Source organism: Grammomys surdaster, unplaced genomic scaffold, assembly GCF_004785775.1.
Source record: "Grammomys surdaster isolate TR1022 unplaced genomic scaffold, NIH_TR_1.0 607, whole genome shotgun sequence".
Classification (NCBI taxonomy): domain Eukaryota; kingdom Metazoa; phylum Chordata; class Mammalia; order Rodentia; family Muridae; genus Grammomys; species Grammomys surdaster.
This window is the reverse complement of record NW_021605026.1, coordinates 304302-331030: the sequence shown is the minus strand read 5'-3', so window position 1 is coordinate 331030 and position 26729 is coordinate 304302. Positions and strand designations below refer to the sequence as shown.

General features: G+C 43.1%; 1 protein-coding gene across 1 annotated transcript; it reads left to right on the top strand.

Moving 5' to 3' along the window:
* The first annotated feature begins 505 nt into the window (after positions 1 to 505).
* LOC114633392 (zinc finger protein 709-like) lies at positions 506 to 26706 on the top strand. Its single transcript, XM_028781976.1, has 4 exons — positions 506 to 608; positions 23606 to 23732; positions 23941 to 24001; positions 24534 to 26706. The coding sequence occupies exons 1-4, from the start codon at positions 606 to 608 to the stop codon at positions 26431 to 26433; spliced, it is 2091 nt and encodes a 696-aa protein (XP_028637809.1). The 5' UTR covers positions 506 to 605; the 3' UTR covers positions 26434 to 26706.
* The last annotated feature ends 23 nt before the right edge of the window (positions 26707 to 26729 follow it).

The window sequence follows — 26729 nt, the reverse complement described above, 5'->3', positions numbered from 1 at the left end:
GTAGATGAAAAATAAAAACACATCCCCCACCCCAGGCAATCTAAATGGTTGAATTATAGAGGAAAGGGCCACTGTGGGAAGCAGGGCTGGACAAGTTCAGGGTAGGGGCAGGGCATGCCAGCCAACCCTGTAAGCAGCAGAGACTGAGGCATGCAGGGAGAAGCTGGCAGATAGCCTCTGCTTTGATAAAATAGCTACCTCATATCCCTGGGTGTACGACCTAACACCCTGCCCAGGAGGAAGATGGGGAAGTTCCTACAGTGTGAAGGGGAATTGCAGGTATGATGTTGAGTCCAGGCACAAGTTCAGCTGCCATGCCAATCTCCACAGGCCTGGGTAAGTTCAGTGTCTGGAGTGGACAACAGGGCTGGAAACCACTGTGCTGTGTCCCTGCAAACCACCCTGTCTCTGGGAGTCAGCGCCTGTCATCCAGGTTCATTAACCAATCAGAGCCTGGACTGCCAGGCAGAAGGGAGGCGGGCACTTCCGGTCCACGATGCTGCAGGTTTGACTGAATCTGAGGGAGTCTCTCGTGGTTCCGTGTGCTGCTTTTTCAACCCCTGCTGGGAGCCTTGAGGAGAGCGGGCGGGCTGGGACTCCGCGCCATGGTGAGCGGGGCCGCCGTCCCACGCGGGGAGGATCGCGGGAGCCCGTGTGGCGTTGTCCCGGGGTGCGGGACCCGGCGGCGGGACGCGGCGCCCGGTGTGATTCCCTTTGTTTCCCCGGAGGTCCCTGCACCTCCCCGGCGGAAGCGGGACCTCTCAGTGACGTCGTTCCCCGACTGCGCCTGCGCACAGGGGGAGGCCGGCCTGGAGTCTGTAAACTGCAGGGCAGCATTCAGCGCGCGCATGCGCGGCTCTCAGTGTCGGGGTAGTCAGTGCTGAGCCGCAGAGCTCTGGCTTCCCCGCGTCGTCTAGAAGTTCCGCACTTGGCACCTGACGTGCAGGAGCAGGACCCGTCTGCAGTTAACTCTGCGCCGGTGTCATCACGTCTGTGCTGTCCACGCAGTCGCATGTAGATGCCACCGTGGTCCAGTCCCGTGTGTTAGGAAGACAGACCCGCTGTGGTTCCCTCCTCAGGTGTCAGAATTGACCGAGCATTAACTGTGGTTGTGTTCTAAGTGTTCTCTCACGTTCTGCGGGTGTCCGTGTTCTGTCTCAGACGGCGCAGTCTTTATTGCAGGGGTAGGGGAAGTGTTGAAGTCAGGTGGTGTCACTGTGCTGTTTATTCAGTCTGTGTTGTTCATGTTTCCCTTCATGATGACCTTTCGTCGTCGGTTTTCTGTCGTTCGCTGCAGAAATCGTTAGACTCTTTATTGGACATTTGTTGAATCTGTAGCTCAGAGTGTGTACTGAGATAATACTGAGACTTCTTGTCTACAATCTTGCAACTTCTCTCCTTTGTTTGAGTTCTTTGATTCTTTTAAGTTTGGCTACAGATATTTGTTCCATTTCTGTGTATTTCTGGCTACTTTATCCATGGTGACATGTAAGAGATATGGGTATTTTTAATTTACTAAATGTGTTTCCTGTACATGAGTGTTTTGCTTCTGTGTATGTGTGTTCATCATTTGGGTGTTTAGTGCTACAGAAGACCAAAGAGGTCATTAGTTGCCCTCCACTAGGATCTAGGAATGATTTTTTGGCACTATGTTAGTGGTGGGAACCAAACCTAGGTCTTCCGCTGGAGCAGAACTCTTAACTGCTGAGCCATCTCTCCAGTCTTAAACTTGCCAGACTTTCAAAATTTTGCATGTGAGTGTGCCCTTCACAGGCTGAAAACTGAGTGTTAAGGTGATTGAGGTTTGGTTAAAAGTCTTGTGTTTGAAAGTTGGGAGATGTCTCAGAGGTACTGGTGAGATTGAGTCAGCTTGACAAAAGCTAGAGTCAGACTGGTGTACTCTCCTGATTAATGATTTATAAATAGTGCCCGTCCCACTGTGTTTGGTGCTGCCGTGGCCACAATCAAGATCATTTGTACTTTTGTGGCTAGGAACAATTGCTGAGGACTGGCCTCAGGTTTTTTCGGGGTTCTTGAGAATGGAAGGATTGGATCAGCCTGAAGTCAAGAGTCTCAGGCAGTGACACAGGATCAAGCTGACGTAGTTGTTCAGAAGCTGAGCTCAGAGACAGCTTTCAGGTTTGTCTTTTGTTTTTTTTCTCTCTGAGTTTACCTCAGGCTTTTGTTGGTTACGCACATCCTAGTTATGCAACAATACATAACCAAAAGCCTTTTCATTATTTTTCTCAAGCACATTAGTTTTCCCGAAAAACCTCATTTAACTATGCCACCAGAAGGCATAATGCACACACAGAGACAGTTTAGTGTCTGCTAAAGTAAGTTATGCATTAACTTTTACCTCTCAGAAAAACCTCCATATCTCCAGATCATCTGGGCATGAACATATGTTTATAGCATTAGCATGAAAACAGAAAGGTGCTAAACAGGTCAGGATAATGTTAATATTTTTAACCTGTCTGACATTTGCAAGATCTCTTTATTAAGCTTATCCAAACGTCTGTTTCTACAGTGCTTTTCAAACTCTTCTTCATATGTAATATTCATTCCTCTTGCAACTCCTCCCAGGGCTCCTTCACAAGCCCAAATTCTATCTCTTAAGAATTATTCTAATTTTCTTATTAGGCAAACGTGCCAGGGGGTCAAATCATTATGTTCCAATTTTTTCAGGAAGGTCAGCTCACTAATCCAACAGATCCAGTTATTTCTTGCCCTATCTTGTCCTGTATATTTTCTACGAACATCCCTATTCTTAGTGACCTAGGCCAAGTGTTCCTGTTCCTTGGGGTCTTCAATTCTCCTAATGACTAAAACTTCAGGATTCTCAAAAACATTTCCTGCTTCAAATACTTCCTAGTACAATCATCATGAGTTGGCTAAAAATTAACAGAAAACAGTTAAGGCCATCAGCCTCCAACCCTAGAACCGCTTGTCCGGTTATGCCTGGGTTGGCTGTTTGAACGGCCAGGGCCAGAGCAGTTAGTTCCTAATAGACATCAGAGCCATGTCCTTCTCAAGTAATGTCCTCAATCCCTTTCCCAGAGTTTAGACAAAGTAGACAAGCATACATGAAAGAACGTCATCTGTGTACTAGAAAGCCAGGGATTCATTACTCAGATTGAGGGTGCTCCAGCAGCTGAAACTGTGTCATGTAGCCATGTTGTAGCAGGATACGTATTCTGCTACATTGTATTTGCAGTGGAGTTCAGTGATTAGGCAGTAGAAGAGGAGGTGGAGCTGGGAGAAGAAGAGAGGAAGGGGAGGGGAGAAAAAGAGGAAGGGTAGGGGAGAAAAAGAGGAAGGGGAGGAGAGAAAGAGAGGAAGGGGAGGAGGGAAAGAGAAGAAGGGGAGGAGAGAAAGAGAAGAAGGAGAGGTGACGACTGGAGAGGAGTGGTGAGAGATGACGGGAGGAGAGAGAGGTGGAAGGACAATGGAGGAGAAGGAAGTGGCCTGGAAAAACTGCAAGTTACAAGGGATCTCATAGATGGGGAATGAAATAGAGTAGTGGTAAATCTGCCCAATCTAGGCATGCAGTTTGTATTCATAATTGAATTGTGTTTTCTTTGATTGGTCCTATTTGGATTGGAGATTTACCCCAACACCACGTAACACCTGACAAACAATTATTATGTTTTGGGGAATAAATTAATAAGGAAGAGTTGGCTAGACATCTGGAAATTCCTCAGCTCCCCTAGAGCGTTGGAACTTGAACTTCATTTCATCTCATGACCAAAATGGAGCCTGAAAACAAAATGGCAGTACTTAGGAAAAGTCTCATTTGTTTGTTCCCAGCCCCCTTCTTCTCCCCTCTTTTTACCTGTTTCCAGTTTTTGATTCTCTGTTTCAGAGTAGAGGGGGTTGTATTGGACCCTCAGGCTCATGAGCTTGACTGTGCTTATGTGGCTGTGCACAAACCACACAATAGCGTTGACGATACAAGGAGCTAAGAGTAAGACCAGAAATAATGTTAGGAACCCTGTAAGACTAGTGAGGAGCATCGTCAGCCTGGGAGCCAGGCGAGCAGAGATTCAAACCAGTCAGAGCTCTCTCTGTTCTTCTCTGTTGAGGAATTTATGTTTTACTCTGGCCAGCATGTTTTTAATAACTCCAAAGTGGTTAGCATAAAAACAACAGGTTTCCCCTAGGGTCATGCAAAGACCTTCTTTAAAACAGAGCAAGTCTAGCCCACCCATAGTTTGGAGTTTTGCTTTAGCTATGGGGTCCACCTGGTTTTCAAGAAAGGAATGTAGGAATATAGGCAGTTTTCTATTTTTTTTCAGAGGTCCCATGGGTTTTCGAGAAGCAGAACAATTAATTTCTGAATAACGGACTTTATTCCTGGGTCTTTATTTGTCTAATATGCCTGGAGCCCCCATGTCAGTTCTCTGTGTTATCTTAAACAAGTGGAAGAGAGTCCCAAATGCCTGAGAGGGCTTCTGATAGGGTTCTATGCCCTTAGACTACACAAGAGAAGTTTTATTCTGTCTGGATATCTATGTGTTCATCCCTATTAACTCCCTATTCTGGGGCCCAGGTCTAGCCTCCTCAATGGTCACTAGTACTACAGGTGGACTTATTTTCTGTCTGGCAAGCATTCCCCCCACCTTCCAGATCCTTTTTTCAACCTGTGTTGAGTGGCTATGCATCCTTGGGCTATTCCCTGTTGGTGGTACAAAGGTCTGTTTTAAATTTGGGGCCCCAAATTTAAAGGTGTTTCTTTCTTGTCAGTTTTCAGAAATAATTTTGTCCCATCTGGGTGTCAGAGCATCTCCAGAGATACAGTTGTGGCTGATGATTCCCTGTGTGATGTCTGTCTGCCGGCACGAGAGAAGCCATAGCACCAGTAGGAGGGTTGAGGAATGTCTTATCTGTACAGAGCCCTTGGAGTCCTGCTGAATGGTTCATTTGGGTCCAGTGACTGCATTGGGCTCCCATCTGGGACAGGCTTTAGGGGAGTATGATGTGTCCAGGGAAAATGCTGTTGACTCTAAGGGTGGAAGTGTGGGCCTTTCCCCTGGGCAGCCAGTGTCTTTTTGATGCTGTCTGATGTACACGCGGTCTCCAGGAAGTTGTGAGGCTTCACCGCTGGAGGCCACGCAGGTGACAGACCAGGAGATACAGTGTGTCCTGAGCCGTCTGTACTGACTGCAGTTGGGCAAAAATAGATAACTTTAGCAGTCACGTCAGATGTAGCTTTTGGACAGATGAGGGGTCTTCTAAACACTCTCTTGTAGGGGGTCAGACCTCCTTGGTAATGGGTATTCCTACTCTGGAGAAGGGCAAAGAGAAGGAGTGCCCTCCCATCTCCACCAAGTTTTCCCAAAGGGAACTTATTTTTAACTTAGCAGTTTTTGGTTGATGAGGGGGCAGGGCTGATACACTCTCTTCTGTGTACTTCTTTCTGCCTGAAATTGGGGTCTCTGCTGTCAGGACCAAGGAGTCAAATCTAGGCAACTGGGTGGGCGTTTTCTGAAGGAACAGAGAACAGTTGTATTAGCTGTACTAGTTTATATCAGCTTTCACCAAGGACAGAACTCAACCCCTTGCAGTCTGCAGGTATTCCCTGTTTGCTGTCTTTGATCAAGCGCAGATCTGCTGAGAGAAATGTAGACTAGGGACAGAGGTGAAAACGTCCTGGTCCCTGGGGAAGGTGTATTGGGTAAGTGGTGGTCTGCATAGGTCTAGCCCCTGTTGACTCGTGTGTTTGCATGCTTGGCACATGAACAGTGACACTATGAGGAGGCGGGGCCTTGTTGGCGTTCATGTGGCTTGGCTGTAGGAAGCGTGTCATCACTGGGCGGCAGGCTCTGAGGTTTCTATGCTCAAGCTCTGCCTCATGTGCTGTCCCTGTGTCTTCCTGCAGAGCACAGAGTCCTCCCTCCTGCCTGAGGGCCAGCCACCTGGAGTAGTCTCAGCTGCACCGCCAGCAGCAAGCCTGCATTCACAGTTCTGCTCTCCACCATGATGATAATGGAGAGAGCCTCTGGAACCCTTATCAGCCTTAATGCAACATCCTGTATCAGAGCTGCCTTATTCATGGAGTCTCTTCAGAGCATTAACACCCTAACTGAGAAGTGGCTACCAGGGTCTGGGGTATTGCTGTGATAGGCCTGACCATGCTTTTGTTTGAGAGATGTACATTTTGGGCCTTTGGATTAGGAAAGCAGTGGAATGCTTTAAGTGGGACTTAATGGACCATAGTAGTAGAAGCGTGGAAGACAATGGTGCTGAGGGTGGTTTGAACTCTGGGTGCCTGGCTCTAGATGTCTCAGAGGGGAGGGATTTTAGTATGATGCTTAGGTATTGTTCTTGTGATATTCTGGTGAAGAATTTGGCTGCCTTTTGCCTATGTCTGAAGAGTCTGCCTGAGGCTAAGGTGGAGAGATTTAGATTAATTACTTTGGCAAAGGAAATCTCAAAACAGCCTAGTGGAGACTGTCTTTGGTTCACTCTTAGTAAGAGAACATTTTGCAAAGAACAGTATGAGCAAGGACAGATACAAGATGTATAGTTCAAGGATCAAAGGGGCACCAGGAAGTGGAATGGAGCCAAATCCTGTGTCCCAGCAGATAAATAGATCGAAGATCTCAAAGGAATTACAGGGATGGTGACCTTAGGCGAGATCGAGCCCAGCTAAGTTCATTGTTTGTCTGTGCAGTTGTATGAGGCACAGTGAGATCAGCTCAGGCATTATTATGACCTGGTTATTGTTTTCATTTAGACATAAAGAAATATGATTGTGTGTCACGTTAACAAGGGATGGGTTATGATGGCTGTTTTCAGTTGTCAGTGTGATTATATACAACGTGACCATCCAGAAATGGAGAGTATACCAGTGTCTTAGTTAGGATTTTACTGCTGTGAACAGACACCGTGACCAAGGCAACTCTTATAAGGACAATTGGGGCTGGCTTACAGGTGTAGATATTCAGTCCATTATCAAGGCAGGAGCATGGCAGCATCCAGACAGGCATGGTGCAGGCAGAGCTGAGAGTTCTACATCTTCATCTGAAGGCTGCTAAGAGACGACTAGCTTCCAGGCAGCTGAGACAAGGGTCTTAAAGCCCATGCCTACAGCAACACACCTACTCTAACAAGTCCATACCTCCAAATAGTGCCACTCCCCAGGCCAAGCATATACAAACCATCACAACCAGTGTTCCAGATATCGAGCAAGAGAGATTGCATGCTTTGATCCAGATCTGGAGTCTGAATAGATTTTTGATCAGGATTTTGAGGTCGGATGGCACTATCTTGATCCAGATCCTCACAAGCCTTTAATCCAGATCTTGAGATATAGTGGCCATGCTTATAATGATCTCTTAAGAAAAATTGAGGACCAGGCATTTTAGTACACACCTTTAATCCCATTGCTCAGGAGATAGAGGCATGTAGATCTCTGAGTTCAAGGCCAGCCTGGTCTACAGTGAAAGTTCTAAGACAGCCAGGGTTAGGCAGTGAAGGAAATCATGGAGAATAGAAAGCTGTTGAAGACGTAATTGAACGAAGGGGTCATGTTCCAGTACCAGGAAGTAGCAGAACGTGGCTGCTTTGGCCACGTGCCTCTGGCTTTATAGCCAGGAATAGAAGGAGTTACAGACTCTCTCTACCTGACTGAGGAAAGCTGCTGAGGCCAGGTGCTGCTGTCCCTGGATGGAGGCCCAGAGAGGCCATTGCATGAAACTGGGAAGTTGAAGTTTCCTTTGGAGACTCCAAGAGATGTAGCCCCGATCTTTGCCTGCTATGTCTCTGAGTTGTCTCGCTGGGGAAGTACTGTAGACCTTGCCCTGGTGGTAGTATGTGGGAGACCTGGTGGTCTGACCAACTCAGCTATCACCCAGACACAGATCCAGAGCTATGAATTAGCCGACCTCAATGTCGTCTACCTCATCTGTGAACTGCTGGAGTCATGAAGGGGGCTCTGTTGCAGATCCAAAGCTGCAGGACCTCCATGACACAGGACAATGTCAAGGGGAATCCTGGTGAGTATCCAATATTGATAGGGTAGCAGGAGCCAGAGGCCTTAAACAAGACCAATTGTAACGAACATTTGCAGGTAAATTGTGTGGACAAAAGAGTATATTGTGTGACATACTGTGACACAGTATAGCTTTCTTTTTTTTTTTAAATTTTTTTATTGGATGTTTTATTTATATTTCATATGTTGTCCCCTTATCCCATCCCCCACCCACCCAGGAACCCCCTATCCCCTCAGCCCTCCTCCTTCTTCTCTGCAGATGTAACCCCTACCTACCCCCCACTCCCACCTCCCCACCCTCAAAATTCCCACCCCCTGGGGCATCCAGCCTTCATGAGGTCAAGGATCTCTTCTTCCACCTATGCCCAGCAGGGCCCTCCACTCTTACGTATTCAGCTGAAGCCATGGATCCCTCCCTAAGTGCTCCTAGGCTGGTGGTTTAGACCCTGGGAGCTGTGGTTGGTTGGTATTGTTGCTCTCCTCATGGGGCCACAAAGCCTTTCAGCTCTTCACTCCTCACTCTAACTCCTCCATTGAGAACCCCATGATCAGTTCAATGGCTAGTTGTGAGCATCTGCCTCTGAATATGTCAGACTCTTGAAGACCTCCAAGGAGACATCCATAACAGGCTCTTATCAGCATGCACTTCCTGACTTCCACATCAGCATCTACTTTTGGTGACTGCACATGGGATGGATACTCAGGTGGAATGGTCTTCAGATGGCCCCTCCTTCAGTTTCTGTCCCTCACTTTGTCTCCATATTTGCTCCTTTGAGTATTTTGTTGCTCCTTCTAAGAAGGACCGAATCACCCTCACTTGGTCTTCCTTCTTTATGAGCTTCATGTGGCCTGTGAGTTGCATCTTGGGCATTTCAAGGTTCTGGGCTAATATCCAATAATCAGTGAGTGAATACCATGTGTGTTCTTTTGTGATTGGCTTACTTCACTCAGGATGATAATTTCTAGTTCCATCCATTTACCTAGGAACCTCTCGAATTCATTGTTTTTAATAGCTGAGTAATACTCCATTGTGTAAATATACCACATTTTTTGAATCCATTACTCAGTTGAAGGACATCTGGGTTCTTTCCAGCCCCTGGCTATTGTAAATAAGGCTGCTATGAACATAGTTGAGCATATGTCCTTGTTATATGTTCGAGCATCTTCTGGGTATATGCCTAGGAGTGGTATAGCTGAATCCTCAGGTAATGCTATGTCCAATTTTCTGAGGAACCGCCAGACTGATTTCCAAAGTGGTTGCACCATCTCACAGTCCCACCAACAATGGAGGAGTGTTCCTCTTTCTCCACACCCTCACCAGCATCTACTATCACCTGAGTTTTTAATCTTAGCCATTCTGACTGGTGTGAGATGGAATCTCAGGGTTGTTTTGATTTGCATTTCCCTGATGACTAAGGATGCTGAACATTTCTTTAGGTGCTTCTCGGCCATTCGAGTTTCCTCAGTTGAAAATTCTTTGTTAAGCTCTATACCCCATTTTTAAATAGGGTTATTTGGTTGTCTGGAGTCTAATTTCTTGAGTTCTTTGTATATATTGGATATTAGCCCTCTATCAGATGAAGGATTGGTAAAGATCTTTTCCCAATTTGTTGGTTGTCGTTTTGTCCTATTGACAGTGTCCTTTGCCTTACAGAAACTTTGCAATTTTATGAAGTCTCATTTGTCAATTCTTGATCTTAGAGCATATGCCATTGGTGTTCTGTTCAGGAACTTTTCCCCTGTGCCCAAGTATTCGAGGCTTTTCCCCACCTTCTCTTTTATTAGTTTCAGTGTATCTGGTTTTATGTGGAGGTCCTTTATCCACTTAGACTTGAGCTTTGTACAAGGAGATAAGAATGGATCAATTTTCATTCTTCTACATGTTGTCCTCCAGTTGAACCAGCACCATTTGTTGAAAATGCTGTCCTTTTTCCACTGGACAGTTTTAGCTCCTTTGTCAAAGATCAAGTGACCATAAGTGTGTGGGTTCATTTCTGGGTCTTCAGTTCTATTCCATTGATCTTCCTGCCTGTCTCTGTACCAATACCATGTAGTTTTTAATCACTATTGCTCTGTAGTACAGCTTGAGGTCAGGGATGGTGATTCCTCCAAAAGTTCTTTTATTGTTGAGAATAGTTTTCGCTATCCTGGGTTTTTTGTTATTCCATGTGAATTTGAGAATTTCCTTTTCTAACTCTGTGAAGAATTGAGTTGGGATTTTAATGGGGATTGCATTGAATCTGTAGATTGCTTTTGGCAAGATGGCCATTTTTATTATATTAATCCTGCCAATCCATGAGCATGGGAGATCTTTCCATCTTCTGAGATCTTCTTCAATTTCTTTCTTCAGAGACTTGAAGTTCTTGTCATACAGGTCTTTCACTTGCTTGGTTAGATTCACACCAAGGTATTTTATATTATTTGCAACTATTGTGAAGGGTGTCATTTCCCTAATTTCTTTTTCAGTCTGTTTATCTTTCATGTAGAGGAAGGCTACTGATTTGTTTGAGTTGATTTTATAACCAGCCACTTTGCTGAAGTTGTTTATCAGGTTTAGGAGTTCTCTGGTGGAAGTTTTGGGGTCACTTAAGTATACTATCATATCATCTGCAAATAGTGATATTTTGACTTCTTCCTTTCCTATTTGTATCCCTTTGACTTCTTTTTGTTGTCTAATTGCTCTGGCTAGGACTTCCAGTACTATATTGAATAGGTAGGGGGAGAGTGGGCAGCCTTGTCTAGTCCCTGATCTTAGTGGGATTGCTTCAAGTTTCTCTCTATGTAGTCTGATGTTGGCTACTGGTTTGCTGTAAATTGCTTTTACTATGTTTAGGTAGGGGCCTTGAATTCCTGATCTTTCCAAGACTTTTATCATGGAGGGATGTTGAATTTTGTCAAATGCTTTCTCAGCATATAGTGAGATGATCATGTGGTTTTTTCTTTGAGTTTGTTTATATAGTGGATTACATTGATGGATTTCCATATATTGAACCATCCCTGCATTCCTGGGATAAAACCTACTTGATCATGATGGATGATTGTTTTGATGTGTTCTTGGATTCGGTTTGCTAGAATTTTATTGAGTATTTTTGCATCGATGTTTATAAGGGAGGTTGGTCTGAAGTTCTCTTTCTTTGTCGGGTCCTTGTGGGGTTTGGGTATGAGTGTAATTGTAGCTTCATAGAACGAACTGGGTAGTGTTCCTTCTGTTTCTATTTTGTGGAATAGTTTGAAGAGAATTGGTATTAGGTCATCCTTGAAGGTCTGATAGAATTCAGCACTAAAACCATCTGGTCCTGGGCTTTTTTTAGTGGGGAGGCTTTTGATGACTGCTGCTATTTCCTGAGGGGTTATGGGACTATTTAGATGGTTTATCTGCTCCTGGTTTAATTTTGGTACCTGGTATCTGTCTAGGAAATTGTCCATTTCATCCAGGTTTTCCAGTTTTGTTGAGTATAGGCCTTTGTAGTAGGATCTGATGATTTTTTTAATTTCTTCCGTTTCTGTTGTTATGTCTCCCTTTTCAGTTCTGATTTTATTAATTTGGATACTCTCTCTGTGCCCTCTGGTTAATCTGGCTAACGGTTTATCTATCTTGTTGATTTTCTCAAAGAACCAACTCCTGGTTTTATTGATATTTTGTATTGTTCTTTCAGTTTCTATTTGGTTGATTTCAGCCCTGAGTTTGATTATTTCCTGCCTTCTACTCCTCCTGGGTGTATTTGCTTCTTTTTGTTCTAGAGCTTTTAGTTGTGCAGTCAAGTTGTTAGTGTGTGCTCTTTCCAGTTTCTTTTTGTAGGCACTTAGAGCTATGAGTTTTCCTCTTAGCACTGCCTTCATGGAGTCCCACAAGTTTTGGTATGATGTGTCCTCATTTTCATTGAAATCTAAAAAGTCTTTAATTTCTTTCTTTATTTCTTCCTTGACCAAGTCATCATTGAGTAGAGAGTTGTTCAGTTTCCATGTGCACATGGGTTTTCCATTGGTTTTGTCATTATTAAAGACCAGTCTTATTCCATGGTGATCTGATAAGAGGCAAGGGATTATTTCAATCTTTTTGTATCTGTAGAGGCTTGTTTTGTGACCAATTATATGGTCTATTTTGGAGAAGGTACCATGAGGTGCTGAGAAAAAGGTATATTCTTTTGTTTTAGGATGAAATGTTCTATAGATGTCTGTTAAGTCCATTCGGTTCATAACTTCTGTTAATGTCAAAGTGTCTCGGTTTAGTTTCTGTTTCCATGATCTGTCCATTGCTGAGAGTGGGGTGTTGAAATCCCCCACTATTATTGTGTGAGGTGTAATGTGTGTTTTGAGCTTTAGTAAAGTTTCTTTTATGTATGTAGGTGCCCTTGCATTTGGAGCATAGATGTTCAGAATTGAGAGTTCACCTTGGTAGATTTTTCCTTTGATGAGTATGAAGTGTCCTTCCTTATCTTTTTTGATTAATTTTGGATGAAAGTCGATTTTATTTGATATTAGAATGGCTACTCCAGCTTGTTTCTTGGGACCATTGTCTTGGAAAATTGTTTTCCACCCTTTTATTCTGAGGTAGTGTCTGTCTTTGTCACTGAGGTGCGTTTCTTGTATGCAGCAAAATTCTGGGTCTTGTTTGTGTATCCAGTCTGATAGTCTGCGTCTTTTTATTGGGGAATTGAGACCATTGATGTTAAGAGATATTAAGGAAAAATGATTGTGACTTCCTGCTATTTTTGTTATTGGGGTAGAATTATGTTTGTATAGTTATCTCCTTTTGGGGTTGTTGGAAGATTACTTCCTTCCTTTTTCTAGGTTGTAGTTTCCTTCCTTGTGTTGGCGCTTTCCATCAGTTATCCTTTGAAGTCCTGGGTTTGTGGCAAGATATTGTGCAAATTTGGTTTTGTCATGGAATATCTTGGTTTCACCATCTATAGTGATTGAGAGTTTTGCTGGGTATAGTAATCTGGGCTGGCAATTGTGTTCTCTTAGGGTCTGTATGATGTCAGTCCAGGCTCTTCTGGCTTTTATAGTCTCTGGTGAGAAGTCTGGTGTAATTCTTATAGGTCTGCCTTTATATGTTACTTGACCTTTTTCCCTTACTGCTTTTAGTATTTTTTTCTTTGTTTTGTGCATCTGATGTTTTGATTATTATGTGACGGGAAGTATTTCTTTTCTGGTCTAGTCTATTTGGTGTTCTGTAGGCTTCTTGTATGTTTATGGGCATCTTGTTCTTTAGGTTAGGGAAGTTTACCTCAATAATTTTGTTGAAGATATTTACTGGCCCTTTAAGTTGGGAATCTTCACTTTCTTCTATACCTATTATCCTTAGGTTTGGTCTTCTCATTGTGTCCTGGATTTCCTGGATGTTTTGAGTTAGGAGTTTTTTGCATTTTGCATTTTCTTGACAACTGTGTCAATATTTTCTACCGTATCTTCTGCATTTGAGATTCTCTCTTCTATCTCTTGTATTCGGTTGGTGATGCTTGTGTCTATGACTCCGGATTTCTTTCTTAGGTTTTCTATCTCCATGGTTGTCTCCCTTTGAGATTTCTTTATTGTTTCTATTTCCATTTTCAGATCCTGAATGTTTTTGTTTAATTCCTTCTTTGTGTTTTCTTGCATTTCTTTAAGGGATTTCTATGATTCCTCTTTAAGGGCTTCTACCTGTTTACTTGTACTCTCCTGTATTTCTTTAAGGGAGTTACTTAATTCCTTCTTATAATCCTCTATCATCATCATGAGAAGTGATTTTAATTCTGAATCCTGCTTTTCAGGTGTGATGGGGTGTTCAGGGCTTGCTATATTGGGAGAACTGGGTACTGATGATGCCAAGAAACTTTGGTTTCTGTTGCTTATGTTCTTGCGCTTGCCTTTCACCATCTGCTTAACTCTAGTGTTACCTGCCCTCACTGTGTAAGACTGGAGTCTGTATTTCCAGTTATCTTGCTTGTTGCAGAGCTCCTCAGAGGCCAGATGTCTCTGTGGTCTTATGATCCTAATCTCCTGGGTGGAAGAACTCCTGGGACTTAGGCCACCTCTTGGATCTGGAAATCCTTCTGCTCTGGGTGCAGTGGTTTTTCTAGGATGGCTCAGGATACGATGTCTCCCAAGTGCAAACCACCTTGGTGTCTGCTGCTCTGAGTGCAGTGGCTCCTCTAGGATGACTCAGGATTCAGTGTCTCCGCAGGACAGGAGCAGACCAACTCCGTGTCTGCCCCAGCCCAAAGGACCAGGCAGGGGCGGAAGGGAAGTGGAATTCCGGAGGGGTGGGGTTTGGGTAGCTGCTGTGTCCTGAATGTCCCTGGCTCTCAGATGTATCTCTGGGGCTTAGGGAGTGAGATGGAGTTCTTACCGGCTGCTCTGAGTGCATTGGCTCCTCTAGGATGACTCAGGATTCAGTATCTCCACAGGAGCAGACCAACTCTGTGTCTGCCCCAGCCCAAAGGACCAGGCAGGGCACAGTATAGCTTTCACAACAAGATTTTTTTCTTTTGGGGGAAAATTGTAGGGACAAAGGGATGAAATGAAGGCAGATGCGTGGAATTGGGGTGTATGATGTGAAATTCATAAAGAATGAGAAATACCTATGGGGTATTTGTTAAGTATTGGTTGATGGAGGCATTTCCAGCCTAATGGGTATTGTGTCATCTCTGGGTCTTGGCTTCTATAAAAAAAGCAAACTGAGCATGCCCTGGGGAGCAAGCCCATAAGCAACAACCCTCCATGGCCTCTGCATCAGATTTTGTCTCCAGTTTCCTGTTCTGCTTGGGTTTGTGCCCTCATTGGTTTTGACGATGCATTGTTGTATGAAACTGTGAGTGAAATCCACCCCACCCCCCATGCAGTCTGCGGTTAAGTACTCAGTCATAATGTAAGGACTTTAAGATACAGAATACAGAAAACGTTTAAAATCTTTGAGAAGGAAATCATGTTAGAATGTTCTTTTTTTTTCTTTTCTATCTAGTTTATGTCAAAGCAACTAAGAAATGAATATAAAAGTACAGGTTCCTAGGATATGCTTGGGTAGACACAAGAATGGATACCACAGGCGGAACAGAGGAGTCACGAGTGTCTTGGGGAAAAACAGGCATGGAGATTACCGGTTGTGGGGCAGGAGTGTGAGGTGTGGCATTAACAGCCAGCTTCACCTGTGTCTGCAGCCTCCAGCTGTCCTAGCTGCTCACTGCCAGCAGCTGTTTAGCACCCAGCAGTCTATTTTGGTTCCCCTGGGGAGTGTGTTTGCCCAAGGTTGACTCTCTAGGCTGATGCAGATTCACACGAGTCTTTGAAGCCCTGTAGATCATTAGCAGCTTCCTTTGATAACTGGATAACTGTCTGTTGGAGGCACACAGCTAAGAGAGTTCTTCTTTGGCCAAGGAAGTCAGTAAATACTTCACATAAAGCAGTGTTTAGAGAATAAAGCAAACAGACAGCATGGAAGTCTGACATCTCTTTTTTAGTATTACTGGAGGATGGTCTCACTGACACAAGGAAGTTTATGAGTGTTGACATTTATTTTAAGCTGTATAAGTACAGCAACCAAGAAGCCATGTAGCATTTACCAGCCCAAATACCTTTTGTTTGTGAAACTGTGGGCAAAGATAAACAGTTGCAGAAAGAGCTGTCTAAGCTCCTTGAAACTGAAACCCCAGGTGTCTGACACAGCCCCAAGATTTGGCTCTGCCCAACAAGGTTTCAGTCTTGCCTTGGTCCAATCTTTTCACACTACGTTGGAAAGGAAATGTGTATTCTGTGCCATTGTATTTTGTGAAGATATACATACACACACACATACATACACACAGACACACACTCACACACACATACACACACATATAGTATCATACACATACACACACATACACACATACACATATACACACATACACATACACACACACACATACACATATACACACACACACTCACACGTACATATACACACACATACACACAGACATACACACATATACACACACACACATATATGATATCACAACAAGATCTTGCCTTGAGCATCAGAAAAACCTTTGGACGTTGGAACAGTGTTGGGACTGTTCTACAATATGAGGATCTTTGAAGTTAGACTAAATCCATCTTGCATTACGGGATGATTGAGAGCCTGTCATGACCCGTGTTGACCTGTGGCAGGCTGGATGGAGAATCTCCCAGGTAGGACGGTGGATGTGAACGTCTGGTCTGTGGCTTTCATTTGGTGCTTATGGAACCTTTAGGAGGAGGATCCTGTCTGGAGGAAGATCGTCTCTGGGGAGGCTTCAGGATTTATTCTCTCATCACACTTGGTCTTCTTTGTACCTCTCTGGAGGTTCAGACTGAGCAGCCACACCGTCTCCACCATCACAGACTCCAGGTCTTACAAGTGCAATAGAAAACAGAAGCAGTTGCGTCTCCTTCCTAAGCGGGTGTTCTGGTCTGTGTCTCCGGCTGATGGAATTAGGTTTCTGTGCATGTCAAGCACTTGCTCCCATCTCTCATCACTTGTCCTGACTGCCCTGCCTGCCAACATGACTTTAAGCCAGTAGTTATCAGTTGCCAAGTTCATCAGCCACTGTTGGGTTTTGTTGTTCTTTGTAGGCTCATTGGTTAATTACAGTAAGTGACATTACCAAACAATCTTAGAGTGGTTAGCTCTCGAGCTGGGTCTTAGGAGAGTTGGCTGTTTCCTGCTGTCTATGGAGCCATCTGAGGATAGGTCAGAAGGTTCCAGTAGAAGCAGCTGTGTGTGTGACAGGAGATGGAGCATCTGGAGGTTGCTTCTCTGGAGCTGTTTTGGATGTGCCTGAACTTGACAAGATATAGGGAGTAAGATTAAGTACATTTGGGAGAAAGAAATTTTTTCTAAGATGTACATTTGAAACCCAGAGGGATCCCACCCTTTGTAATAGGTAGTAGTAAGTGGGAACTTTAGGCAGATGTACTTATCTGGATGGCATCTATTTGGTCTGTGAGAGTAGATCTGAGTGGTTTTCCTGTAGCTTGTAAGTTTACAAAAGAGATAACAGCATGAGTTAACAATACAAGCAGTCTTTAAGATGAACCTTTGCTGGATTGTATAGTGGAATGTTTTATTAGTTAGGCAAGTTTATAGGAACTCAGATAATATTAGGACAGTGTCATAGCAAGAAGAGGAAATATGAAATATTTAATTGATGGCAACTGAGTTTAGGTAATGAGGTAACAGATAATATCTGTGAAAGCTTAGCTGTCAATGTAGTCAGAAGTCTGATAAAGAGTAAACAACAATCTACCAGTTATATATTACTTTAAAAAATGACAGAGTCCACTAGCCAACAGTTCCTGTGGTCTCCATAGTCTCTTGGGCAAAGTCAGTTTGGCTTCCAAGCACAGAAGACACAGGGCTTTTTCTCTGTGGAATGGATACGTGTGACATGAGAAATGACTTACCTTGGTTTAGCTAAGTCATTTGACTCAGAGCATCCAGTCTAGCCCACTGCGTTTGTTAGTGACTGTATCATCACATACAGTCCAGGCTGTATCTTCTAGGTGTCCAGTGTCCAAGTCTTCTGAAACCATCTTGGGTCAACTGTTAGAGGCTTTGGGAATTCTGTCAGCCATAAACTAAGTTAGTATTAGCAGACTTCTGATAAGATTGAGAGCCATAAGGATTGGTTGTAACTGAATAGAATTTAATAGCAGTAGTAAAAATCTATTAAGACAGAGCCTTTCCTATCTTAAGTAACTTTGCTGGATTGTGTAGGTAGAGAAAAACACATTTTTGTATTAGCAAAGAAACATTTGGCTAGGAGCAGAATAAGAAAGCTGGCAACAGTGGCATACGATCGATCGTACAGCTGGTGGGTTGAAGCTGTGAGACACAGGTGCTGCGGATCAGGTCTCCAGGCAGCAGCAAAAGGGTGGGACCTCCTACTAGTGGCTGGAAGTCACTGCCCAGTGTCTAAGGTGTCCTCTTGTCAGTGCCCTATTTTGCTGCTCCAAGCATTGGGTTTGAAGCAATAAAAGGGAATAATTCAAGGCTACTGGCCCAGCTAACTAAAGGCTAGAATTAAATGGAACAGCCAGGAGGATGCTAAGGTAGCATCCTCTTGTTCCTTGTTCACAGTACCTTGTTCCTTGCTGATAGCTCTGTGCAGGCCTGGGAGGTGCCCTGAGCACTAACACCCCTGTCGCTGTGCTGGGCTCAGACCTTGGTAAGGAGAAGGCAGAGAAACAGAGACCAGGATAAAAATACAAAGAGCAGCAGCTCAAAGCACTGCCCAAGCAAAACATCCTAGAGCGCCAGGTTAACTAGGGTCTGAATATTTTCCTCCTCCATAAAAATCTGAGTTTTTTTCCTGAGAACAGAAACTCAACATGGAGGAGAAAACAACTGGAGACCAGTAAGATCCTGCTGGTGTGAGTGAAGCTGAGGAGGGGAATCCCTTTCCCAGAGACAAACTGCCCAAGAGGACGAGGTAGATGCTGCCCTGGGCAAAAACCAGGACCAAGAAACCTAGAATGGAGTAGGAAATGTGCAGGCCAAGTAGGGGAGGGAGTTAGATCTAACACTGCTGCACGGGAAAACAAACAAAGCACCCTTGGTCCTGTGTGCCTCTAGGCTGCAGGGTCCCTGCCTCCATGACTGGAGCCTCACTGTAAGCCTTTGGTGTCTTCCTCTCCCATCTCCGAGCTGCAGCTATGTGCTTTGGTAGCAAGACTACCTAAAGTAGGCTGTTCCTACACAGATTCTGTTAACCCCAACACTTTCTTGGTTTACTGTTCAAGACCTCCAATAACCTGTCTCTACTCTGGAAGGCTGTAGTGCAGACTCTCCATTTGTTCATGTCTCTCTCCCTGAGGGAATAGGGACACACTGTTGCTGTTTTTACAATTTGAACAAAGTTGTCCTCCAAAGCATCTTAGAGAGGAAATCAGTGCATCCACTCTTCAGGCACTCATTATTAAAGCCTCAAGGGAGAGTTGATCCTGATTAAAGTCTTCAAATCAGGCATTGCCCTCTTCAACTTTAAATACTCACCATTCTTATATGCTGTACTTTGTTTGTTTGGAGAGGAGAGGAATAGCCTGTCCTAAAAGGTTCACACCTTCCTGGGCCAAGTTGCTGCCAGAGTAATGGAGACGGGAAAGTGGCCTCGTAATTCTCTGCAAAACCAAAGTATGAAAGAAACTTTAAACCAAATCCAGCCGGGCGGTGGTGGCGCACGCCTTTAATCCCAGCACTTGGGAGGCAGAGTCAGACGGATTTCTGAGTTTGAGGACAGCCTAGTCTACAGAGTGAGTTCCAGGATAGCCAGGGCTACACAGAGAAATGCTGTCTCGAAAACCCAAAACAACAACAACAACAACAACAACAAAAATCCAACACTGCCGACACATCCAGTTCTGGATGTCTTCCAGCTCTGTGAAGCCACGGATGCAGCCGACAGAGGCCTCAATGTCGAAGGTCAAGTTGGGAAAGAATTTCAAAGATGTGTTTTAGTTGTATCTAACCTACATGTTCCTTATGTAAGAACTCAAGGTTTGAGACTATTACCTGGGTGCCAGCCTGGCCTCTGCCCCAAATGTAGCTTTTAGGTCTTAGGAGGTTTAACTGCAGGAGTAGGTAAGGAACTCTTCTACCTTTGAGACATGTGATTCAGGTTAGCCTTGAACTCACTAGGCAGAGGGTAGACTTGAGAATTCTGAGCTTCCTGCTTTCCTTAAGTGCTGAGCTTACAGGTGTGCATTACCACACCCAAGTCTTATGTGTGCTAGGGATGGAATTTAGGACTTTATGCATGCTAGGTAAGCATTCTACCAACTGAGCCAGGCCCAGGCCCAGACCTAGCTCTGTAATTATCTGGCTAAACATCCATCACCTGTCTAGCTTCACAGGTTCACTGAAGGTTTAAAACTATAACTAAGAAATTAGTGAAGTTTTGTATAGATAAACCCAGGCAATATTTTCTCTTCTGTCCCAGCACCTGTAATAAATCGTGAGTTTTAGTGACCCTTGGTTAATTGTTTTACAGCCTCGTGGAATGTGCTCTGAGCAGGAGAAAGTCTGGTTACTATCTAAGAGCAACTAACTGATGACACTTGGGAGACTGGCAGAGTTCTCATTGCAGTTTTGACTATCAGAAAGGGACCTAATAGCAGTCTCACTATAAAAGAGCTTAATAATCATTGATATAATTTTAGGAATTCTTATAGGATCATCATTAAGACTTAAGAAGTCATCTATTTGTCTATATAGCATCACTAAAAGACAGTACATCTTTGTGGGTCTGCAGAGATCTGCTCCAAAGGGGTGTGCTATTGCTTAGTGATTGTTATATATGTTTAATAATAATAATAATAATAATAATAATAGAAAAAGCATATTAATAGCAGAAATCTTTCCTAAAATATGTCTCTCACAGCCTTGCTAGATGAGGGCTGACTTTGTCGCAGATTATATAATAATTTGAGGCAAGCATTTCAGGATGATCATCTGCTAATAATTAGCTTGTCCCATCATGGCTCCTGACATGACAGTAAAGACATTACAGTCCTTACTCCTCAGACTATGGCAAACCAACAGCCAGAAACTGTACTCAACACAAAAAGGACAGGAATAGCCAAGCAGGTTGTAAATTTTTCAAGTCCTTCATGAGGAGACAGATTTTCCCTGTAATTTATTTTCCTTTTTAAAGTTTGTTTCAAGATAAAGAGAGCAAGAGCGAGGTCATGAATTTGGTGAAAAGTATATAAAAACACAAGCTAAGAAAGGTCCTGCCATCAGTATGTATATGTGTATATGGCCAGCTAATTTGTGTGTATACATACATACATATGCATACATATGCATTTGCATACACACATATGCTTGAATAGTGCAAATGGATGGAGTTTATAGTTCCAGGTTTTAAAATACAGTTCAAGGAGAGTCTGTTGGGATGAGGCTCAGGTAAAATGACAAAGATGCCTGTGGCGAGCTGGTTGGGATATTTCTATCTGATCTTAGTGGACTTCTGGCATTATCAACCTGCTGTTCCCTGCCAGCTCAGTTCCAGAGATGTAAAGTTTACAGGAACTTACTTATTAGTAATATCTAGCCTAGGACTTTGGGATATAATGTCTTTTTTCCCCCTTTTTTCCCTTCTTTTGTGTTATGATTACTGTCTAACATGGGCAGTGGAAAGGCTAAGAGGATTGAGGGCAAGGAGAAGGGAAGGGATGAGGGGAGGCTGTGGCCGTATCCCTCTGCTGTGACTCGCCATCTAGAAAATATTCTGAAAGGGGAAAAAAAAAGAATTACTGAGGAGAAGTATGGCCTCTATTCTGGAAATAACCCTCCAACAGGACTGGAGCAGCACAGGACTAACAGCCTGACTCAACTTCCCCTCCAGAGCCACAGCCTCTCAGAGCCCAGAGGACTCTGAATATTTACCACCTGGCTCAGTCTTCCTCTTTTATAAAAGAGACAGTTCAGATCTAAGGGTGTTGCTTTGCCTAAAAATCAAAGATAAAAGAAGCAAGATAAATCTCAGATGACTTCCAGAGCCCAGTGTTCTTTCTACTATAGTAAGAACACAAACTTCCATATGACTGACTTCTTGATTTTCTGATTTTCTTTGAGAGTAAGTAGCTAAAGTCTTCTAAATTCTACTCCAGTACTAATTGATGCCTACAAACAACAGTAGCAAAAAAAATTCCTCCACATATATGTTCTTGGTTAGTGTAGAAAGACTCACTGTGATTTATCCAGTCACATGGCTAAAACTCAGGATAGGTGCTCTCCTGGGTCAGGAAGAGCATGGAGGGTTATTTGATTAACAAAACAACCAAACAACAACAATCAGACAGGCAGAGAGGGTCCATGGAGTCCTGAGAGATGGAGAGCCTGCACCCAGTGTCCACCCTCCATAAGGGAAGAAGCAGGGTACTTGCCATAGTCCCCTCAGCATGCAGAGGCCAGGGAATGTCCTGGCTCACATAGGATAATCAGGCTGTAACTAATATTCATCTTTGCTTCACTTGAGCTTGCAGAATACCCTCCCACAGCATTTGTGCATGTAATTGAAACGTGGCATGAAGATTTTAACCCTCGAGGCTTCTTTCCTCTTCGTGCATATTCAGAAGACCACTCCTTCTTCATCTGTGCCCATTGGTGCATCTCATCCTGTTCAAATGCTGCTTACTGCCTGGTTCCCGTTGCCCTTCTTCAGTGCAGGCATGGAGCTTAAAGTTCATGATGGGATGGCTGTGATGACATGCCCCTTCCTTTTAGAAAGTGATTGACCACTTGAGTGGTCACTGGGTTGTCAGCCTCAGGAAGAGGTACAGACAGCATTGTCCAGATCAATTCCTCCTTGCCTGCTCAAATCAGGTCCACCACACCCTCAACGTCCACACCATTCCCTTCCGTTATTCCAGAATCCCACACGTTACTTGATTCAGGAAAGCATGTGGGGAAGACCGTGAGGAACTTCAGGATGTAGTCCCCCCGAGCACACCAGCCTGGTCAGCTGCTCCCACTGCCCCGGGCAGCATGGCACCCACATGCACTTACTCTTGGCACCAAGCACTTGTATTGAGCTTTACACACATGTTGAGTTTTGAGCTTTTGAAGAAGGTCTTATTTTTTAAGCAAATGGCAATCATTCTTGTCCTTAATCCTGAGCCTTCACAAGCATGAGATTATGCCCCTCCCTAGAGTAACATTAGGTTCTCCCTCTCTTTATGTTCTTGCTTTTTAAAACACTCGTCCTTTGCATATACATGTGTGTGAACGCAAACACATGCACACAAATACATGAATGTGTACCACTTGTGTGCATGGTGTTCATGAACTCAGAAGAGAACATTGGATTCTGTTGACCTGGACGTATGAATGCTTGGAAGCCTCCAAATGAGTGTTGGGGACTAATGTCCTCACTTGATCTTAAGTGTTGACCCATTTTTCCTTTCTGTGTTCCTTTTGTTGCTGTTGCTTTTGGTTTTGACTTTGGATCAATATATATTTACTAATATTTTTGAGACCTCTTTGATCTGTCAGTAACTTATTACAAATGCACTCCTATGTAGAAATATTATATTCCCCCTGTGGTTTAAACTGGGCACTCCAGTTTTCTGATAAACTAAATTTTAACTTGCTGGAGGAATTTCAAGTGAGCTCTTGAGTGTTTCCTATCCTTTATTTGTTTTTTTTTGAGACAGGATCTCACTGTTTACCTCTGGCTGTCATGAAAATAGTATGCAAAGTAGGCTGCCCAGCAGTCACTGAATCCCCGTCTCTGCCTCCTGAGTCTGATGTTAACGGTGTACATCACCACACTCGTCTTGTCCATCCTTTCTTGAAGTTAGGGGTTTTGATATAATTTTGCTATTGTATAATTCAATAGTGTTGACCTGCTCGAGTGTCTCTCTGGATTGTCTGTTAGTAGTCATTTGTCTTGCAATGCTGTATGGAATTCAGTGGGCCCAGAAATGAGAGGTGTGATCCTCTTTTCTGTTTACTTGTGATGACCTGTGACTGCATTTGAAAGTCTATGATGTGGAATACATGTGTGGAACACTAGAATTATGTAAATATATTCTCAGTGAAATGTACATTTACAGTGCAGTCAGTCTCACCATGTCTATTATGTCCCTATTGGGCTATTTTAGGCCGCAGTGAGCTATGAGGATGTGCATGTGAATTTCACTCATGAAGAGTGGGCTTTGCTGGATCCTTCCCAGAAGAGTCTCTATAAGGATGTGATGCTGGAAACCTGCAGGAACCTCACTGCCGTAGGTGAGAATGCTAGTTGTCGTTCACTTTCTAAACAAGGGGACAAGTGTTTCTTGGTTATTGGTGCACTTCTGTGATTTCTCTTATGACAGAGGAAGTATTTGGTGAATATACATACTCAGACATGATTCTCAGGTTCATCAGAGATACTAACTTAAAATTTGCACAGTATCCAATAATTTATCATAAATTTTCTGGTACTGTATTTTAGGGTACAGATTGGAAGACCACAATATTGAAGAACACTGTCAAAGTTCTGGAAGACATGGGAGGTAATTTTCATGTGCAAGCTAATGCAAATGTTTCACTTTAGACAATTTAATGTACCTTGAAGTTTTAAGGAAAATCAACAGTGTAAATAAACACAGCTTTAAGTATACTGATGATTAGTGAATTCTCAAAAGACCATGAACTTGAATTTCAGGTAACTGAGTTATGTTTGTGTGGCATTCCTCTAAGGAAAGAGACAAATAATATCTTAACACATGACACTATTTTAGTCATGAGAGCCATGTTGAAGAACTGTAAATCCATTTAGTTTCATCCTATTTGAGTATCATAGGAATCATTGATTAGGGGACCAGTGTATGTCTTTTTATAACCAAATAGTCCATAGTAAAGCTGGTGTTACTCATATACTTATAGTGACTTTCCAAAGTTTAGTGAGAGGGAATAGTTTACGGGAAGCAGGAAGTTTGTTGTCATAGAGAAGCCTTAACCCCTATAGTACATATCTATGAGGAAAAAAAAGTTCACATGTGAGAATCCAGTGTGAAAAACCTTTTGTTATTTCTTCTTTAATAGATACAACATCTGTAATTGTGGATACAAGCCCTGTGAGAATAAGGGCCATGGAAGGAAACAATGTACTTTCGTATGTAACAGTTTTCTTCAAACATATGAAAGAATCCGTTCTGAAGAGAAACCCTATGAACGTAATCAATACAGTAAAGCCTTTGCAAATTTCCATAGTCTTCCGCAACATGCAACAACTCATCCTAGAGAAAAACCATATAAATGTAATCACTGTGGTAAAGCCTTTGTAAGTCCCAGTTCTCTTCAAATACATCAGAGAACACATATGGGTGAGAAACTTTGTAACTGCAGAGAATGTGGTAAAACCTTTGTAAGTCGCAGTTCTCAGATACACCAAAGAACTGATACTGGAGAGAAACCTTATGCGTGTTCGAAGTGTGGTGAAGCCTTTGAAAATGCCAGTAAAAATCAAAATCATAATAAACATCACACTCTGGAGAAACTCTTTGAGTGTAGTCAATGTGGGAAAGCCTTTGCAAGTCGCAGTTATATTCCAGTACACAAAAGAGTTCACATTGGAGAGAAACCGTATGAATGTACTCAATGTGGTAAAGCCTTTACAAGCCGCAGTTATCTCAAAATACATAGAAGCATTCATACTGGAGAGAAACCATATGAGTGTAATCAATGTGGTAAAGCCTTTGCAAATTTCTATAGTCTTCGACAACATGAAAAATATCATACTAGAGAAAAGCCTTATGAATGTAGTCATTGTGGTAAAGCCTTTCCAAGTCCCAGTTCTCTTCAAGTACATGAAAGAACTCATACTGGAGAAAAACCCTATGAGTGCAATGAATGTGGTAAAGCATTTATAAGTCACAGTTCTCTTCAGATACACAAAAGGGTTCATACTGGAGAGAAACCATATGAATGTACTCTGTGTGGAAAAGCCTTTGTAAATCGAAGTTATCTTGAAGTACACAAAAGAATTCATACTGGAGAAAAACCGTATGAATGTAATCAGTGCAGTAAAGCCTTTGCAAATTTTCGTAGTCTTCAACAACATGAAAAAAACCATACTAGAGAAAAACCCTATGAGTGTAGTCAATGCAGTAAAGCCTTTGTAAGTCCTTGTCATCTTCAAATACACCAAAGAACTCATACAGGTGAGAAACCCTATGATTGCAGTGAATGTGGCAAAGCGTTTACACGTCTCAGTAATCTTCAAGTACACAAAAGAACTCACACGGGACAGAAACCCTATTGTTGCAGTGAATGTGGTAAAGCATTTCCATGTCTCAGTAATCTTCAAATACACGAAAGAATTCACACTGGAGAGAAACCCTATGAATGTAATCAGTGTGGTAAAGCCTTTGCAAGTCGTGCTAGTCTTCAGTACCATGAAAAACATCACACTGGAGAGAAACCATATGAATGTAATCAGTGTGGTAAAACCTTTGTAAGTCCCAGTCATCTTCAAATACACCAAAGAACTCACACGGGTGAGAAACCCTATGAATGTAATCAGTGTGGTAAAGCGTTTGCACGTCGCAGTAATCTTCAAATACATGAAAGAACCCACACTGGAGAGAAACCCTATGAATGTAATCAGTGTGGTAAAGCCTTTGCAAGTCGTGCTAGTCTTCAGTACCATGAAAAACATCATACTGGAGAGAAACCATATGGATGTACTCAATGTGGTAAAGGCTTTGCACTTCGCAGTCTTCTTCAAGTACACGAAAGAACTCACACTGGAGAGAAACCCTATGAATGTACTCAGTGTGGTAAAGCCTTTGTAAGTCGTAGTTATCTTCAAATACACAAAAGAGCTCATGCAGGAGAAAAACGGTATGAATGTATTCAATGTGGAAAAGGCTTTGTATATCTCACTAGTCTTTGTAGTCACAAAAAATCTTGTGCTGGAGAGAAATCCTATGGCAGGACTTGATACAAAGATGAATAGGACCCTGAGAAGCCTAAGGCAGCAGACCTGCTTCTGGACCTGTGCAGTGTTACCTTGTAGCGCATTGTCTACTCTCCCCAGAGTTAGTAGTTACATGTCTATTAGAGCAGAATATGTCCATGCCGGCCGAGCGTGGAGAGATGACCGTTCTTCTATGGTTGTAGTAGAGACGTCTGTTCTAGAGTCAATCTCATCAAGTTTCTTACATTTAAATCCATTAATGTTTTATGATTCTCCTTCAATAAAGTTAAAGTTACAGTTGTGTCTATGTTATCAAATCC